General features: G+C 44.5%; 1 protein-coding gene across 3 annotated transcripts in view; it reads left to right on the forward strand.

The window, feature by feature from the left end:
* The window catches only part of GLIS1 (GLIS family zinc finger 1), a 1,244,663-nt gene that overhangs the window by 1,069,426 nt on the left and 157,892 nt on the right, over window positions 1-17,345 (forward strand). For all 3 annotated transcript variants that reach the window (XM_069642164.1, XM_069642165.1, XM_069642166.1), the window contains exon 7: window positions 13,454-13,595. In XM_069642164.1, coding sequence (XP_069498265.1) covers window positions 13,454-13,595 — 142 coding nt within the window. The remainder of the gene's footprint in view (window positions 1-13,453; window positions 13,596-17,345) is intronic.

Raw genomic sequence — 17,345 nt, forward strand, 5'->3', positions numbered from 1 at the left:
CATTCATTGAGTGGGCTGATCTCCCCCTACCCTTGAGAAGTGACCGGAGCGTCTGGCTTCAATACGCGTCTCTCCGAAGGACCCTTGAGCGCAGCTATCAAACATTCCCTGCGTTACCACCGGACGACCCGGCCATTGAGGAGCTCACTTCCCCTTCACCTATGAAAGGCAAAATCTCCAGGTTGTACTCCATGCTACAGTCCAGATCCTTTCCAGGATTTGCTAAACTTAGGGGGTCCTGGGAGGAAGACTTGGGGGTAGAGATATCGGACGATCGCTGGGCACATTTATGCGACCGCACTCACCGGGTGTCCTTTAACTCCCGATTTAAACTCATTCAGTTTAAAGTGTTGCACAGGTTCCACTACACCCCGGCCAGACTGCATCGCATGTCCAGCGGGCGTTCATCTAGCTGCCCCCGCTGCGGGCATGTCGATGCGGACTACATCCACATGATCTGGTCCTGCCCCCGCCTCTCACAGTTTTGGGGTATGGTTTGTTCAACGGTTTCCGCTGTGCTCGATCACCCCATCGATCCTTCCCCTGCATTGTGCCTTTTTCACGACCTCCCGGGCCTTCCTCGAAACTCCAGGAAGCTGGCCGGCCTCTGCATGCTCTTAGCGGTTCGGTCCATCTTGCTCTGCTGGCTTCGCCCCTCTCCCCCCACGCATGCCCAATGGCTGAGGGCGGTCACTTGGGCCTCTGACACCGAGGAAACTTGGGCACACATGCAACCCACTCACTCCAGACCTAGGGACATCTGGCTTAGGTTCCGTTCCTACATGTCCGACCTCGTCACCTCTCCGGTGGCTTCCCCGCCTGCTCCTTCTCACTAGTCTGGCATATTCCCGGTGGATCCCCCACCACCCCCCCCTTTCTCACTGGTCTGAGAGCTCCTCCCGTATCGCTTGGTTTAACTACTTCCCCTCATATGTGGATTGAATCTCTGTGCCCGTATCATATTGTATGTAATCTTTATGTGACCATATCATGACCTGTAATGTTAATCTATATTTGCTGGGCGCTGTTCGCCTGTTGTTATGCTGCCATGCTGCCATATAATAAAAAGAAGTTTAAAAAAAAAGAAATATTTTGAAATTAAATATTTAAAATCACACAATTAGAAAGCATGATGTGTTTTGTTTTTACCTCACATGGAGCCTTAAATTGTATATTGCAGCCTCTCTGCATTCTCAGGATGGTGTAGTGATTTCAATAGCATTCCTTAGTTTGACTGGCTGGAATATAATGTTACAATGTTACTGAAGTGTAACATTGGATTTTACAGTGTTACCCTAAAAGGAGGGAAGAGAGTATCTATTTACTGCAGTAGATTGACTAAACGTTTGGAAATTGTTGGGATTCCGAATGTCCGGGAAATATCTGGACTTAAGGTTAGTTTAGGCAAATACTTTTTAATTTCTTGGGTTCTACTCATTTACATTAACATTTTAATTACTGGTTAGTCATATCGTTGTAGATAAATTATCAAGAGAGTGGTCGTCTGCATTCCTGCGGAAGGGTGAGTCCCGAAACTCACAGAAGGACTACAGGACACCAATTGTTCTTGACTTCTGGTACCAACTGAATTTGAACTCTAAGAAGAAGTTTCTTAATTGTGTCTTACTTGATGAATCGATTTATATTGACAAGTATTGTTAAGGAACTTTTTTGTTTAGTGAAAATTGCTATTTTTTTCGAATTGTTTGATCTTTGAATTGTTGACCGTATCACTGAAATTAATTTTGTGATTGAATTAAATGATTATTTCAACATCACATTTAATAGTGTGAAAGATATTTATGGAAGTATCAAAGAACATGCATATTTTGACTTTGTGTTATACCAAACAAGCAAAACTCTACGGAGTGGAAATATAGAACTTGCACTAACCTCGATCAGAAGCAGCGGGCCGCTGAATTAGAGAAGTTTCCCCCTATGCCCTAGATCCTCCTGCACTGCTTGACCGCAAAGGGAAACCCAGAACCCACAGGGAAACCCTCCTGGGGAAGAAAACCCTGGATGTTGTCGGTCTTCGGTTAAAGTGTTTCAGTTGTGGCGGGGTTCACCTTGCTGGAGAGCCTTCTTAATGGAGACTTCAACATGAACTACCTATTAAGTACAAAGGAAGGAGTTAGAAGAGAGTTTGTACTTAGTAAAGGTAAGGGCTAGATCAAATCCTGTTGTACCTATGCTGAAACCGTGGATGTCCATAGGGAATAGAAAGAGGCTTGTGAATCAATGAGGACGTTTTGCGGGTAGAATGAATAAGGATTAATACCCATGGTCTTCTAATCAGGTAGACGGGGAAGAAGACAGAAAAGGAATGGTTCCTACCTCTGGGCTGTCCTAGGTGAAGGCGGTGTAGGAAGAACAGTAAGAGCTTGTCTGGAAGTGAACTGGTATTTCTTGATTGCTGTGGACTAAAGGAGCAGAGTATGTAAAGATTTGAGCAGAGCCTAGGAGAGGCGTTTTGAAAAATGACCTGCATCTTCCCGTTGCTAGGCTCCCGAGTGCTGTAAGCACGAGGAACTGAATGGCGTTGTTCGTTGTTTGTCAGGGGATGATTCCAAAGTGTTCATTGAGTACATTCAAAACCTGCCTAAGAATTAGAAGAACAGAATGGATCGTAAAAAGTGTAGATGAATGTGCCGCCACAGATCAGACGGTCCGCTAGTAAAATGCTGTGTGTTATGATCTCGTACCATTGCCTGGTTACGCGGTGGGGTTCCAGGCAACAAAGCCGTTGGAACGTTCCTAACAGGGAAGCTGGGTGTATGCTCGAGAGCGGGATGTGTTGTGAAAAAGGAGAAGTGACGCAGGGTTCTGCCGGGATCACAGCCTCATAAGTGTTCTTGCCAACAGCGGGGGCAGAGCCAGCCGTGTCTCTGAGAAGAATACTGCAACGTTACCCAGAAACAAGGGCGCCATGTTACGGGAACCACATCTAACTCCATGCACTTGCCTCCAACGTCGCCATGGCGACCAATGGGGTCTACCAGCCATAACACTTTGAGTTTATTTCATATATAAAAAGTGAATAATTGGAAGTTCCCATACAAGTGCAACATCTTATTGCAGTTTTGTCTGCAAGATGTTTTATGTTTTGAATTACTTCAAGAGGGTTCATAGGCTGGGAATACTCGTGACGTTAGCACTGATACATTAAATGAATGCCTTATTGAATTGACTTTTTTAATTTAAATTTCAATTTGTGTGCGACCTACAACTGATCTCTTGTATACAATGTGACCACTGCAAAATATGCCCTTGTGGTTAAATTAAATGACACCTGATTTTTCCTGACTCATGGAAAAAAGCTATAATATTCCTCATTTTTAAAAAGAGCAGGATAGAAAATCCTGCAGCGTAATGGCATATCTCACTTCTGGATTCCCATTTCAAAATACCTGGCCATGTCATTCTGTCAAAACTGGAAAAGTGAGTGTCAGACAATAACATTCTGACCAACAAACAGCATGGCTTTAGACGGGGACTGGGCACAAATGAACCATGTTTGAATTTGTATTACATAACAGCCCATTCTATCTGTACCAAAGGGGAGCCCATATAGTTGGCATTCCTGGATCTCGGTACTGCCCTTGACAAGGTAAATAGGACTAATCTTTGGCAAGTGCTGAGGTCCATGAATTGTCCCGCGCTCCTGCTGGACATACTGGCTTGGATCCATCAAGGGGCATGTGCTGTCCTCAGTAGCAGCCCTGTGGGACATTGCACTGCATATTTTCCAACATCTTCGGGGGTCAGTCAGTCAGGGCTGTGTTTTGGCCCCACCTCTCGTCTTGCTATATGTCGATGGCCTTTTAGCTGCATTACTCTCTGCCAATACTGATACGCCCAGAATCAACAATCGCCATATCCCTGCATCAGTGTATGCAGATGATACTGGTATCATTGCTTGGACCCCCCATGCCTTGTAATGCATAATCACTGCATACACTGATTTTATGAGTTCCTTAGACTTGAAAGTTGACCCAGAGAAATCCGCCCTAATTATTTGCACCACCACAAAAAAGAAAGATTCTGAAGTTACAGTCCGTCCATGCAAACCACAACAAAATCTTGTGGGTGAATGAATATGATTATTTGGGTGTCAGTTCAAACTCTGGGTTTAATGGCAAGGTACTCATTAGCAAGCAACCTGTAAGGAAGCAGCAGTCGATAGGCGGTATCTACTGCTCTATGAGCTCTTGCAGGGCTGAACCCTTACGGATAATTCTCGATATTTAAAAGATGAAGTCCTTGACTATAGCAAGATATGGCTTAGCTCGGGGGCATGGAAGGTCTTGAGCAGACACAGGTAACTGACAATAACCTTCTCAAGAGAACACGAGGTGTTCCATCTTCTGAACCTAATTTTGGCACACGCCTGGAATGGGGCTTCGGTTTTCTTGCTGATGGTTTAGTTTTAGAACCAGCACTGCACTGGCTCAGAATATGGAACAATGGTGAGGCGACCCTAACACATTTCATTATTTAGTCTATGTTGTCCCTTCCGCGTCATAAATTGGTCCCTTGGTTTGGTCGAATACGTACATCCCTCAGTAAGATCAAGGCTCACACTCACTTCACTGATCTGATTCCTATTAGTAAGAGTGATTGCACCAAAGCGAAAAACCATCTTAAACTATATATGCAGTCTCAGCGAGAGGCGCACAAATTAAACAAACCTTCCAATAGAATTTATAGAATCCTATTAATCGTATCAGCAAATAATCTCCCATGATATTGAGAGTGTAGTGACTTGCTGAAGGATATGTCCTTCGTAACATGGGCAAGTTTACATTGTCTATCACTAAGAACCATCACGACAAAATGGACAGGTGATACTGGCAATCATAGTTGACCACTGTGTAAATCCCCGAAAGAAAGTCTCCTTAATTTTCAGTTTTTTGGTCCGGTTTATCATAGAACCAGACAAACTACATTGAAGTTGTTTCTGAATAAAACAAATATTCGACAATGCCGCCTGGCACTTTGCAGCTTTTTAAGAGCAGATTCAGTCCGTACGGTCTGGGCATTGCTATCCGACATGCAGATTACTTTTAGTGTTAGAAATACGTATATTGAACAAAAGACACTTCAACATTTTCAAATAATCAGTATGTAACAATCGAATTGTATGATAGCTATTTTTATATATTGTGTTTTTCTTTTCTGCTCATTATCTCCCATATTATGTCTTACGACTCGTTTTTAATAGGAGTATGTATTGATCAGATTGCAGGTAACGTAATATTTTGATCTGTGAAGATTGATCTGTTAGCTATTCCATTTTGATGTGTGTATGTCCGGTGTCCTCACTCCTTAGGGTTCTGAACAGTACTGCCCATTAGATATGGGTGAGAGGTGGTAATAGAGGGTTGTCTTCTGGCATTGTTGATGTCCTTGCCTTGCTAGTCCTGGGCCACAGTTGGCCATAGTGTGCCCTAAATCCTATATCTATGGATTAGCATCATCAAGTACTTGGTTGACCATGTTCTTCAGTGTTTGGTAGTCAGAGTTTCGCCTTTCAATACCATCACTGTGGAACCTTGCAGTGTGCCCATCGTATGCAAAGTGGTGACCCACTGGTGTTTCTGTTTTGCAGTTCGAGGTGGTGTACCAGTGTAGGTTAATTCTTTCAGGCAGCTCCTGGCAAGTCTCATATTCATACCTTCCTTGTGGGCATTTCTTGCTTTGGATTTGTAATTGGTTATTTATAACGCGCTCAATACCCAGAGATTTCTAAGCGCAGACCCTAGGGATCGAAGCTGCGTTGCTCGGCATCGTCTTGCTTTCAAGTTGAGCACGTTGCCCCTGAGCTATCCTCCCGAGGACATGAAATACACAACACTGGATGATCTGATGGCATTGAAAGGCATTGAAATGATAGAAAATAAGGTGCGTTGTGGCAGAAGCAGAGAGATAATGTACCTTACATATGGAGGAATGAGGTATAGAGCGTGAACTGGAGAGAACCAAAGGCAAACCTGTGAGGGTCACGATCAGTAGAGGGGTGGCAGAGGATGCTCCACCATTCCAACACATAGTGACCTGCTAGGTAGGAGGCCATCCAGGAAAAGGGTGTGTCAAGGAAGCAGAGACGTCAAGAGTAGATGTGAGTGTTTGAATGTATCAAAGACAGCAGAAAGATCAAGGGCATTGATGATAATGGATAGGGAGGACTGATGAGCAGGCATGAGGGACTTATGAACAAGGGTGAACATTAGTTCTGCACTGAAGAGACAGTTGCAGAATCCAGAAAGAGAGGGTGCTTAGGCACATGCATTTCTAGGTACTGGTGTTGCGGTTGAACCCGTCATACTCTTGGATTTTAGTGTAGCAAGGGAAGAGGGACATAGTAGTGTTGTTGGGCTCAGCCGTAGCTTTTGCAAGAGGGGTAGGATGGGGGCCATGTTGTATGAGGTTGGGAAGATCTCGGAGGACAAGTAGTGGTTTAGAAAAAAGAAGCAGGAAAGGGAGACAAGAACCTATTTATGGTAGTATGTTTATATTTTCACTGCTGGGATTGAACACATGTGAACAAAAGTCTGCATGGTATTGCTTATTTTAAAGCACGAATGAAAAGGTTTCTGGAGGCATTTTATTAAAGCGAATAAATTATTTTTCTGCCACATATAGCATGAAGCATATTATAATTTTTGTTTAATCCAAACATATTCTACATTGATTATATGTATAAACAACTGGAAGATCTCTTATAATACATTAAGTACCAGGCTAGCTATTAAAGGAGACAACAGTGCATAGCCATGTATTATAATGAATAACAAATCTACTACCATATTTAAAAAGGATATTGCAGGTCACCTCCGAGTTCGGTGACTTTATAAATGGACTCGGCCTTTGGCCTTGTACCTTTTTTTAGTTACGGAACTCCTTGCTGACATGCAATATCCTTATAATGTACGGTAGGGAGTATTTCATCCCATATACATATTACTAGACGAAGGACTGTGGCTTGCTTCCCACTTTGTTTTTATAAAAGTAACATTTGTGACAAGATGACATAAATGATCAGAATACATATGAATACATCTATCCCACTGAGAACGGCAATGAGTAATCTGTGAACTCTGTGTGTCCGCCGTCACCCTTCCACATGCGGACCACATGCATCACAGCGGCTTTAGGATATGAAAAACCTTCCCTCGCATCATTAACCGCGATCGCGCACATTCAATTGCGCATAGTGACCTCTTGCCTTGCGTAGATGACTAGCAGGCTTGCTGTGCAATTTCCCAGTTTCCAGGGTGTGAGTTTCTGACAGCCCTCTCCTCCCATTTTGTTTAATTGAATGTATTGAGCTGTTTTTCCTCTGCTGAAATTTAAATTGGTTCAATGTGGCTTCGAGCGGATTCCAAAGCGAAACCATCACCACATCTAGTAGTGTGTTAAATTTGCCGTGTAACGCAGAGCGCGACCTATGCTGGATTACTGTAAAGTGGAGTCGCCACTTCCACAGAAAAGATACTTTTTAGGTGGCTTATTACGCTGTCTCCCGATGTCCATTTTGTACCAACAAATTTCCCAAAGATGTGGTTGGATCACTTTAAGAATTTCTGCCAATTTTGTTGAATATTTGTTCATGATTGCCAAAGTGGTAAAAGGCCGCAATTATGCTTGACCAGTCAATCATAATTTAAACAGCTGTGCTACGTAATACTTCCACTTTCAATAAACACATATTGGAGAAGATTTAGAACCTGAATTTTGAGACAACCTGCTCTTCAGATCTGTTTAGCATCTGCCATCATCGTGGCTTATACGCTTATACCGTGCACACCGGTGCCTTTTGCATGGTCCAAAGGCACCGTGGCGGGTCTGAAAGAGAAGCTCATGGGCTAGGTTAGTGGGGACGGAGAGGGAATAAAGGGCAACTTTGCTGCTGTGTTGATCCTTGCAGATCAGAAGTACCGTGGTTGTGTGCAGGTCTCTTTCCACAGTGTCCGTGTTGTGGGCATAGAAACATGTGTGTCCAAATGGAAGCCTTGTGTGCCCATGGTGCTAGGGTGCTTTGGCCGTGGCAGTGGTATGTAAGTTGGTTGTAGAGGCGTAGATTTCTTTTGTTTGATGTCTCTGTGCAGGGTTTTTAAATTGCTGTGTGCAAGTACCATAGGTGTCCTGCTGACAGAGTGGGTGGACATGACGAAGAGAGTTGGTGCCGGGGCAGATAATTCACACTGTGGGCAAGCATTGCATTGAGGATGCTGAAGAGCAAACATGATGGGGCAACACTCAAAGAATTCAACTAGGGCAAACAATTCATGCAATGCCAAGGAGGAAAATACAGCAATGCAACAGTTAACAATTCAGACAGGTGGGCAACTGTTAATCCAAGATGCTGAGAAGGAAGATACAGTGTGGCATCACTTAAACGAGGGCATCCCATTTACCCATGGCAACCCATTCATGCAATCGGGCAGCGATTAAACTGGAGCCTCTGAATATATATACCCTGACCTGCTGCACTCCTTGCGATACCATCCCAATTGGAAAACGTGTATTCATTTGCACAGCGAGGCCACCAATACTGGCAGGCGGGTGCTATACAAGACCAGTTACATTACATTACAAACACAGATGAAGCGACCCTCTGTCAGTTCCTCCTTGTTCACTGCTTGGTAGTTTGGCCGCACACAAGCCTTAAACCACAAAGGTCAAACTATTTAATAAACAACAGAAATCAGATCTGCTAAAGAGATGGCAACTTTATTATCCAGCCCAATTTCAAATATGAAGACTGTATAACTAGACATGGCGGCTCTTGGCGAAAAAAGCAATGATGTTTAAATGAAGATCATGTTTTTACCGAAGACCCTTTATACTTTGGCGCACTAATAATTTAAGTTCTTATGTAGCTCCTCATGCCAGACTCCTCCCACTACTAAGTGCTGTTTTTACAGGTGCAGCTATTAACCCGTTTATCAGAACTCAATGTATTGATCCCAAACGGATGAAAGGCTGAGTGGCCCACTGTCACAGCATTCAAACTCTTGAAGTGCAGGTTTTCCCCATATGCAAGCCCACTATTTAATTCGAGACCTATCCACCCAGGCAGAATCCTTGTACTCTGTGGAAGCTACTTAGTGTCTTTGAAAACAATTAGTAAAACGAGGCTTTGGGGCAAAGGAAGGCCTGCATATGACCAATCATCTATCGGCTTTGATAGGTTCTAAGGGACTATGGGGCCGTTGTACCTACTTGTTTTTATTCCCAACAAGAGCTAGAGCTGAGGATGTCTGACGAAAATGTGAGACACACACACATTGGTTGAGATGTAATACAACATCCGTGATGTTAGCAGCACATTGGCGCTGTGTGAGGGGTTTGCACTAAGTGGTCCTCACTAAGCCTTTGCCTTGAATCTGGTCGCAGTAAGGCACTTTCACCACCAAAACAGAAAAGTGCAGAACTGGAGTAGTCCTTGAGCAAGCAAGGATGTCCCTCTTCACCTCCTGCCCGCAAAAATCGGTGTCCGATTACAGATGATTCACTGCCTGAGCTGCTTTTCTCACCTCAGAAGTCACGTGGTCTGGTAGCCATGGAATTCCTTCGCAACGCGGAAGTGGTTAGCAGCAGCAGTTGGGGTCTATTCGAAGTGTTCTTTGCCCAAATGCTATAATTTCAAGGAACAACAATCTTTGTGCATGTCCGCTACAAAGCCTTTTTCTTCCTTTTTCCTAGTGGTATTGCACAGTGAGTTGAGCACTTACTGTTAAAATCTATGCTCATGCTGCGGGTTGCAGGTTTAACTTACAGAGTCCAATTGACTGAGATAACAGCAAAAATGGTAACAAGTGAGTGCTATATGAGAAAACACATGATTAAACAATATTTTCTTCTCTTCCATCTATGATTTTTAATATTAATATTTCTTTTATCATAGAGTCAAGTAAATAATTTAGCTTTAAGACCCGATCCGGACGGCATTTAACGAGGGTCTCTGGGCCGATAACAGCCAATCGGGCATTCCGGAGAGGGTGTTAGCACTATTAGCAGCCCGGGTTATCAATCCAGTAACCCGGGGTGCTGAAAGCATTGTATTTTGATTCAATGGCCAGTGTTACGTCCGTAATGCATGTGCGCAGGTGCTAGCCTTGTTATGGTGGCGCATGCGCGTGAGAAATAAAGACGGCCCGTGAGGCAGTTGCCGCCGGGACCCTGGAACGATCAGGCGTGTGTGTGTCATAGTCTCATTGTATGCGCATGCTTTGGTTCTAGTACAGGGCGGCCCGACGCACGGGAGACCCCATCACAGCCGGGGCGTCACATGGCGTCCCGTTCATTGAATGAAATTACTTCAGTAAGGGGGCAGATATGGATCTGGAAGGTGGGGCTCCATACAGATCCCCTCTTCCATTTCCATGGTGGTCACAACGGACCAGGAGCGGACGCAGCAGCAGCTAGGGTGGTGGCATCTGCTTCTGCCACTATCAGGTAAGTGGGGAGGAGGGAGGAGGGAAGGGAAGGGACGGTGGGGAGAAGATGGCAAGGGAAGCAGCCATCTTACATCGGGAGACTCAGACGCGTTCCTTGCCTCCTAATTGGCTGCCTCCCCATGCCTGGTGCTAATGATGTTTAAGGGGTTGATTTTCTTAAATATAAAGATTATCATGATGACGACCTTGAAGTACATTGCATTTTTCTCAAAAATTGAACGCTTATCAGAAGGGGACTGTTCAGGCCTGTGCTGCTGAGGTTGACACTTCACACTGTGACCACATCTTGTACATTCCTCACATTTGATTTCCTTTGCCAGATGCACCAGAGAGGTGCTTAAGATGCTACTCTTGTTTCTCCAGCTCTAATGCTTGACTCCATGGACACGGGTAAAAACGTTGAAAAAGGTCTTCTGGGTTTTTTGCACATCCACCAATTTATTTGAACACTGCTGTCTGATCCATGAGTGTGAGAAAGAACTAATAACGTTTGATGAGGCGTAGGGGAGTCCGCTGCTTCAAGGAACTGTTGTAGAGCTGTTTATTGGCCAATTTGTTAATGCCCAGATTATCGACCGCGGAAGGATGAAGAATTTAGACGGCCCTGCTAGGATTTGAACATGCCAAGCGTGTTTTTGCCTAGTGTCAGAAGCAATCTCTTAACCTGTGAGCTATCTGCCCGATAGACGAAAACCTGTGTATTCTCTACTGCCATGCAGTGGTGTTCAGGAAGGATCTCTGATCCTTCTCCTTACTGAGAATCACAACTCTCATAGTGAATCCGCAGAGTGGATTACAAGGTGAATCCCTTTGGAATAGCCAGAGCTGCGGCTGTAGCAGAGGCCATGCAGTATCAGCAGAAAAAATCCACACAAACAACGCATGCACAAAAATACTGAATTCAGCAGTGAATACAATAACGAAAAACCCATAATGACGATCAAGGGGAGCAGGAGTTGCGGTAGGTTCCCCCGCATTCCTTGATCAACATTATACGGAGGTAGCGGACATGTCCACTTCCATACAAAGAAAAGTGGGGGACAAAGAGTTTTCTGCCTCTCTATGGGGAGGCGGAACTCGCATTGCAGGATCCGCATAGCAGTAGCCCACACTACATCCAACGCTCTCTTCCAAAATATCTTCCTTCTCAAGCCCTTTCCTCTGCTACCTACAACTCTCTAAGGATGTCCAGTCAAAGGATCAAATACAAAAGGTTTGAATGCAAAAGGTGAGAGTCAATAGGATCGAAAACAAAAGGTTTGAATTTTTTTTAATTATATATTTTTTTTCGGTTTCCGTTTAGGTAAAAAATAAGTGTTTTTTACCACAAAACAGGGTTTGCAGGGAGGGGGAGCCCTCCCAAAAAAAATGTGAGGAGAGAAAGAGAGAGTGGAGTCAAAGCTGACACCAAGGTTGTTTGCCTCACAGAATGTCGAAGGAAGAGGGCCCAAGGGGGGACAGCCCGAGTGAGAGAGAGGGAAAGCAGGGGCAGGAGTCCAAATGAGAAGGATCTCCATCTTACTGACATTAAGGCAGAGATCTTTGGAGGCACACGAATCCTGAATCATGGATAGACAGTCAGGAATGAGCGAGCGAGTAGAGGAGTCTGAGGGGAGCCTGAAGGAAAGCAGAGTGTCCTCCGCATAACACTGAAAGTTAGAGGCGAAGGTAGAGATCAGATTTTTGCGGGCAGGAGGTGAAGTAGAGGTTGAAAAACCAGGGTGAGAGGATGGAGCAGAGAGAAAGGGACCAAGTTGGACCTGGGAGGGGCTGTCCAAGAGGAAGGAGGTCAGCCACTCAAGGGCCTGATCCGTGATGGCCAAGTTCTCATGGAGACGATTGATCAGGATTGATCAGGATGGCGTGGTTGACCGTGTCGAAAGCAGAGGAAAGATGAAGGAGGATGAGGACAGAAGGAATGCTGGAATCAAGGTTAGAGAGCAGATCTTCACAGGTGTTCAAGAGAGCAGTTTCCGTGACTCTGGCAGCTCTGAAGCCAGACTGAAGGTCATGGAGCACAACCAACAGATTCCGTGTGGAGAGTAAGCTGGGAGATGGCCAGCTTTTCCAACAGTATGCCAAGGAAAGGGGTGATGGAGATTGGGCGATAGTTTGCCAGGCAGGCAGGATTGGCAGACAGCTTCTTGGGGAGTGGATGCATAAGGGAGTGCTTAAGGGGAGAGGGGAACGTGCCAGTGGTGAAAGTGTGATTACAGAAAAGGCTGGAGCGATGGTGTGTGCATTAAAACACATATTTATATCGTTCTACAAGTGCAGTGTGCGGCATATACCTTCAGCAGCACGTTCGTGGGTATTGCGCAAGTGTGATAATCTATGCCGGCCCAGAGTGTGGCACGACCAGTGATCTGTTGCTGAGTTGGGGGGCCCCCTCAGCATGGCTCGCAGGGGGGCCCCCACATTTTGTGTTACGCCACTGATCCCCTTGCTTTACATCGCTCCGTGGCCTCACACCGGACATGCACACAGAATGCACACAACAGATGCATGCAATCAGCTCGCCAGCCTGTTTCGAAGCAGCGGAATATATACGTGAAATCGAGAATAGATAGTTGTTTACGTTAAGAAATATCCTTAGCCCATTTATTAAGGACAAAGAGAAGGGTTCTATAGAATATTGAGCTAATTCAGCCAGTCCCTACAAAAACAGTATAAATAGACCTGCGTGTGTTTTTTGAACAATTGTTAAAGAAAAAAAGAATTGTGCTTCCCCACTGCTTTAGCTCGCAGATTCAAACCCTATGGACAGGGAAAAACTTGTGAGTACATGCTGGCGGCCCCAGAAAGCCAATGTTATGAAACGTCCACATGTGTTTTGAATCCATAATTCAGATAGGGAACAGAATGTTATCTAATAAAATGAACTTTTCTGTCAGACATGTTCTTTTATGGAACCGCAAAGTCATGGCGGCGGTTGTGTTCGGCTTGCGTTTGCTCATATGGCTTCCAACATTGTGTTTGCTTCTCAGGCATGTACACCGGCTCGGCTTCCACCCATAATGGCCTCGTGCCACCCACTCTGGAGATGTCCACACGGCACGCCACGCTAGAGTCACCCCTAGCCAGCCCGCATCACCATATGCCACCCACAGCGGACAGTACTAGGGAAGGGTATGTATTTTAAAAGCATTTTAATGTGTGTCGAACGTGATTTTTTTTCATGACAAATTCAGAGTGTAATAAATACGTTGATAACACAGTAATATATCTAGCCTAGTATTTTCAAAGCATAAAGTGCTTAATGCTTTATAAATATTCTATACTTGCAACTGAACAACATCTTAAGATATAGAAAATTGATTTCATTAGCTATACTGTCTCATGTATTCTTAAAAATATGGGTGTGCCTGTATGTGTGTGTGTGTTTTTTCCCTCATCGGTATGGTAATATTGGTGACTCACACCCGGGGATGGGCCATCAGCCAATCAGGTGGCTGGAACGATGGGCGAGAATAGACATTTTTTGCCTGCTGCTACCAGCCAACTCAGGCCCGTCCTGAGATGGCAGCATTTTGAAAAAAAAATTAATGTGGGGAGGCAACAGGAAGCCTTTATCCTCTTCACCCCTCCCCACTTACCTACGGGACCGGATCGTTGTGCTCCGGTCCCGGTGCTCCTCCTGTCTTCTGGCCGCTGCCATAGACATAGTAAAGGGGCTTAGTCCCTTTTCCATATGACAGCGGCCATACTTTTTCTTTTTCTTTCCCCTCTGGAGTTCAGCTGCGCAACGACCGTGAATTGCCTGAAGAAAAACATGGAAAGCCATTCGAACCAGAGATCAGCCCTGTGGTGCGAATAGCTTTCATGCCCACTTTAAGGGGCGTACATGGCCTATAACGGCCTACCATGGCGCAGGGTTGTGGGCCGTTAAAGGCCATGTCTGCCCCCCATAGTGGGCATGAAAGCAGTATTGCCCAATGGATGCATTGTTAAAGCCTCAGCTGTACATATAATGATAGCATTCAGCAAACATTAAGAGTAAAAACCCATTAGGCGCATCATTGCTTAGGGGATTTCAAGGGTCTAATTGCTACCACAAGGATATCTATTGGGACCCCTATATGTGTCTTTGTGAAACCTAAGGATCTCCCCTGACAAGCAAGTCATCTCCCAAGTGTCCATTCTAGGAGACGGAACCGGTGCGAGTATACTTATGCGCTGCCCTGGTCCCCCGTATACAAGGACAATGGGCTATTCTGTTCCTCTGGTACAAAAATGTATTTGCTATGCGTCCAGTTTTTCCAATGGACGAATAACTGTATGGAAATTAAACTTTTGGGTTTGCCCGAGCAAATTAATTTGTACAAACCCCAAATCACCTGAACTTTTACTGTATTAGGAATTCAACATATTGTTCAAATATCGGGTAAGAGGGTTTGGCTTTGCTGATTTGGCAGGCTACACGATGGCTTTGCCTCTCGGTAGTCTCTAGCGATCCGGCAGAGAGGGATGCAGTTCTTGTGTCAGTGCTTATTAATAGCTAGTTCTGTGATCTTCTAAAATCATGCTAGAAAGGATTTTAGCAGAACATCATACTGTTTCTTTTTTTTAATAGAGAGAGAACACATTTTTTGGCATTATTTAGGAGAGAGAAGATTGCAAGACGTTGAATTCATTTTCATAGCTTTCTAAACAGGGTTTAACTGAGCCGAATTTCATTATTGTGTATGAAAGAGATGGCTTCTCTAGATGTCAATGGACGCAACCTACATGCTTCCTCTAGATGTCAATGGACGGCAGCATAGATTCTTCCTCTAGATGTTAATATATGGCAGGCAAGATTGTTTCTCTAGATGTCAATGGACGGCAGCATAGATTCTTCCTCTAGATGTCAATATATGGCAGGCAAGATTGTTTCTCTAGATGTCAATGGACGGCAGCATAGATTCTTCTTCTAGATGTTAATATATGGCAGGCAAGATTGTTTCTCTAGATGTCAATGGACAGCAGCCTGGATTCTTCCTCTAGATGTTAATAGACGGCAGGCTAGATTGTTTCTCTAAATGTTAATAGATGGCAGGCAAGATTGTTTCTCTAGATGTCAATGGACGGCAGCCTAAATTCTTCCTCTAGATGTTAATAGATAGCAAGCAAGATTTTTCTCTAGATGGCAATGGACGGCAGCCTAGATTCTTCCTCTAGATGTTAATAGACGGCAGGCTAGATTGTTTCTCTAGATGTTAATAGATGGCAGGCAAGATTGTTTCTCTAGATGTCAATGGATGGCAGACTACATTCTTCCTCTAGATGTTAATATATGGCAGGCTAGATTGTTTCTCTAAATGTTAATAGATGGCAGGCAAGATTATTTCTCTAGATGTCAATGGACGGCAGCCTAGATTCTTCCTCTAGATGTTAATAGATAGCAAGCAAGATTTTTCTCTAGATGGCAATGGACGGCAGCCTAGATTCTTCCTCTAGATGTTAATAGATGGCAGGCAAGATTGTTTCATTAGATGTCATTGGACGGCAGCCTAGATTCTTGCTCTAGATGTCAATGGACAGCAGCCTAGATTATTCCTCTAGATGTTAATAGATGGCAAGCAGAATTCTTTCTCTAGATGTCAATGGATGACAGCCTAGATTCTTCCTCTAGATGGTAATAGATGGCAGGCCAGATTGTTTCTCTATACAAAAAAGGTAGCAGGAGCCCCTCTTGCGTAAGAACACGGCATGATAACCTGTTCAGTGGTTATTAACCACTATGAGAGTTCGCAGCCATCTGCTTTTTGCTCACTGTACCTTTCACAGATGGGAAATATCCATTTACATATCAGTCTTTGTTCCGCCCACATGGGCAGTCCAGCACTGAAATGCTATGGCAATTCTTCTCTGAACAAGAGCACTAACAGCAACCCCATACACATGTTTCAGCCATGTTGGGCCTCATCAGTGAGGTGAAGCTGTGCCTCTCTGAGCACAGTGCGCAGGGAGTCCACGTCTGGTTGACCCCAGGTAACTTAGGGTGACCAACCCCAAGTTCCTTCCAAAAATACAAAAAAGGTAGCAGGCGCCCCCCTCACGAAAGAACACTACACATGCTTGCTCATTACTAAAAGCAAGGCAGTGCTGTGACTGCATTTACAGTGGTTGTCATAGTCGAACACTGGAAGTGCTGTACTTCACACTGTCTTAGTGGCAGCTAATGCACATTGGACCTCATTACAAGTTGACCGGTGCAGAATTAACGCACCAGTATTAACGTATACCAGCATGTTTCCACACCGGCCAACTACCGGTGAGGTGTCAGAAGCTGGAGGTAATTCTGGCACCTTAACGGCAAAAATAACCAGTGAAACCACCTGACAGAGTATTGGTATCAGTATTTCAGTTTCCTGATACCGTCGAACTTGTAATGAGGCCCATTTCTGTGCTACCATAGTCTTTGAGCAGGCCATCAACTGGTGAGTCAAAGTTCTGCTTCACACTGTAAAGTACTGTCATTGATATTATAGACCATGCTTAGACAGACAATACACAGTACGTGAGAAACATACTGTCAATCGTATGCAATGATTCAGGCATAAACGCATTAACGAAAGCTACAAATATAATTTACCATCCCAAGGCACGCAATGTAATATATTGTGCTAACCTAGCCAGAAAGCCGCGGAGCACATCACAGGTAAGGGAAGCAGCACATGTAGAAGAGGAATTGAGTATTACCAGCATCCTGGTGTCATTGGTTGCTGTAGTACTTCTTGAAGAGATAGGTCTTCAATTAATTCCTGAAGTGCAGATGGGGGGGGGATAACTTGATGATTGAGTGTATGTTGTTGCATTGTACATGCTTGACCACATATGCAATCAACACAATGGTGTAAGTGACTGCAGCCATAGAATAAGTCAAATATAACATTA

The sequence above is a fragment of the Ambystoma mexicanum genome, chromosome 1q (assembly GCF_040938575.1).
Source record: "Ambystoma mexicanum isolate Mex_15411 chromosome 1q, UKY_AmexF1_1, whole genome shotgun sequence".
Classification (NCBI taxonomy): Eukaryota; Metazoa; Chordata; class Amphibia; order Caudata; family Ambystomatidae; genus Ambystoma; species Ambystoma mexicanum.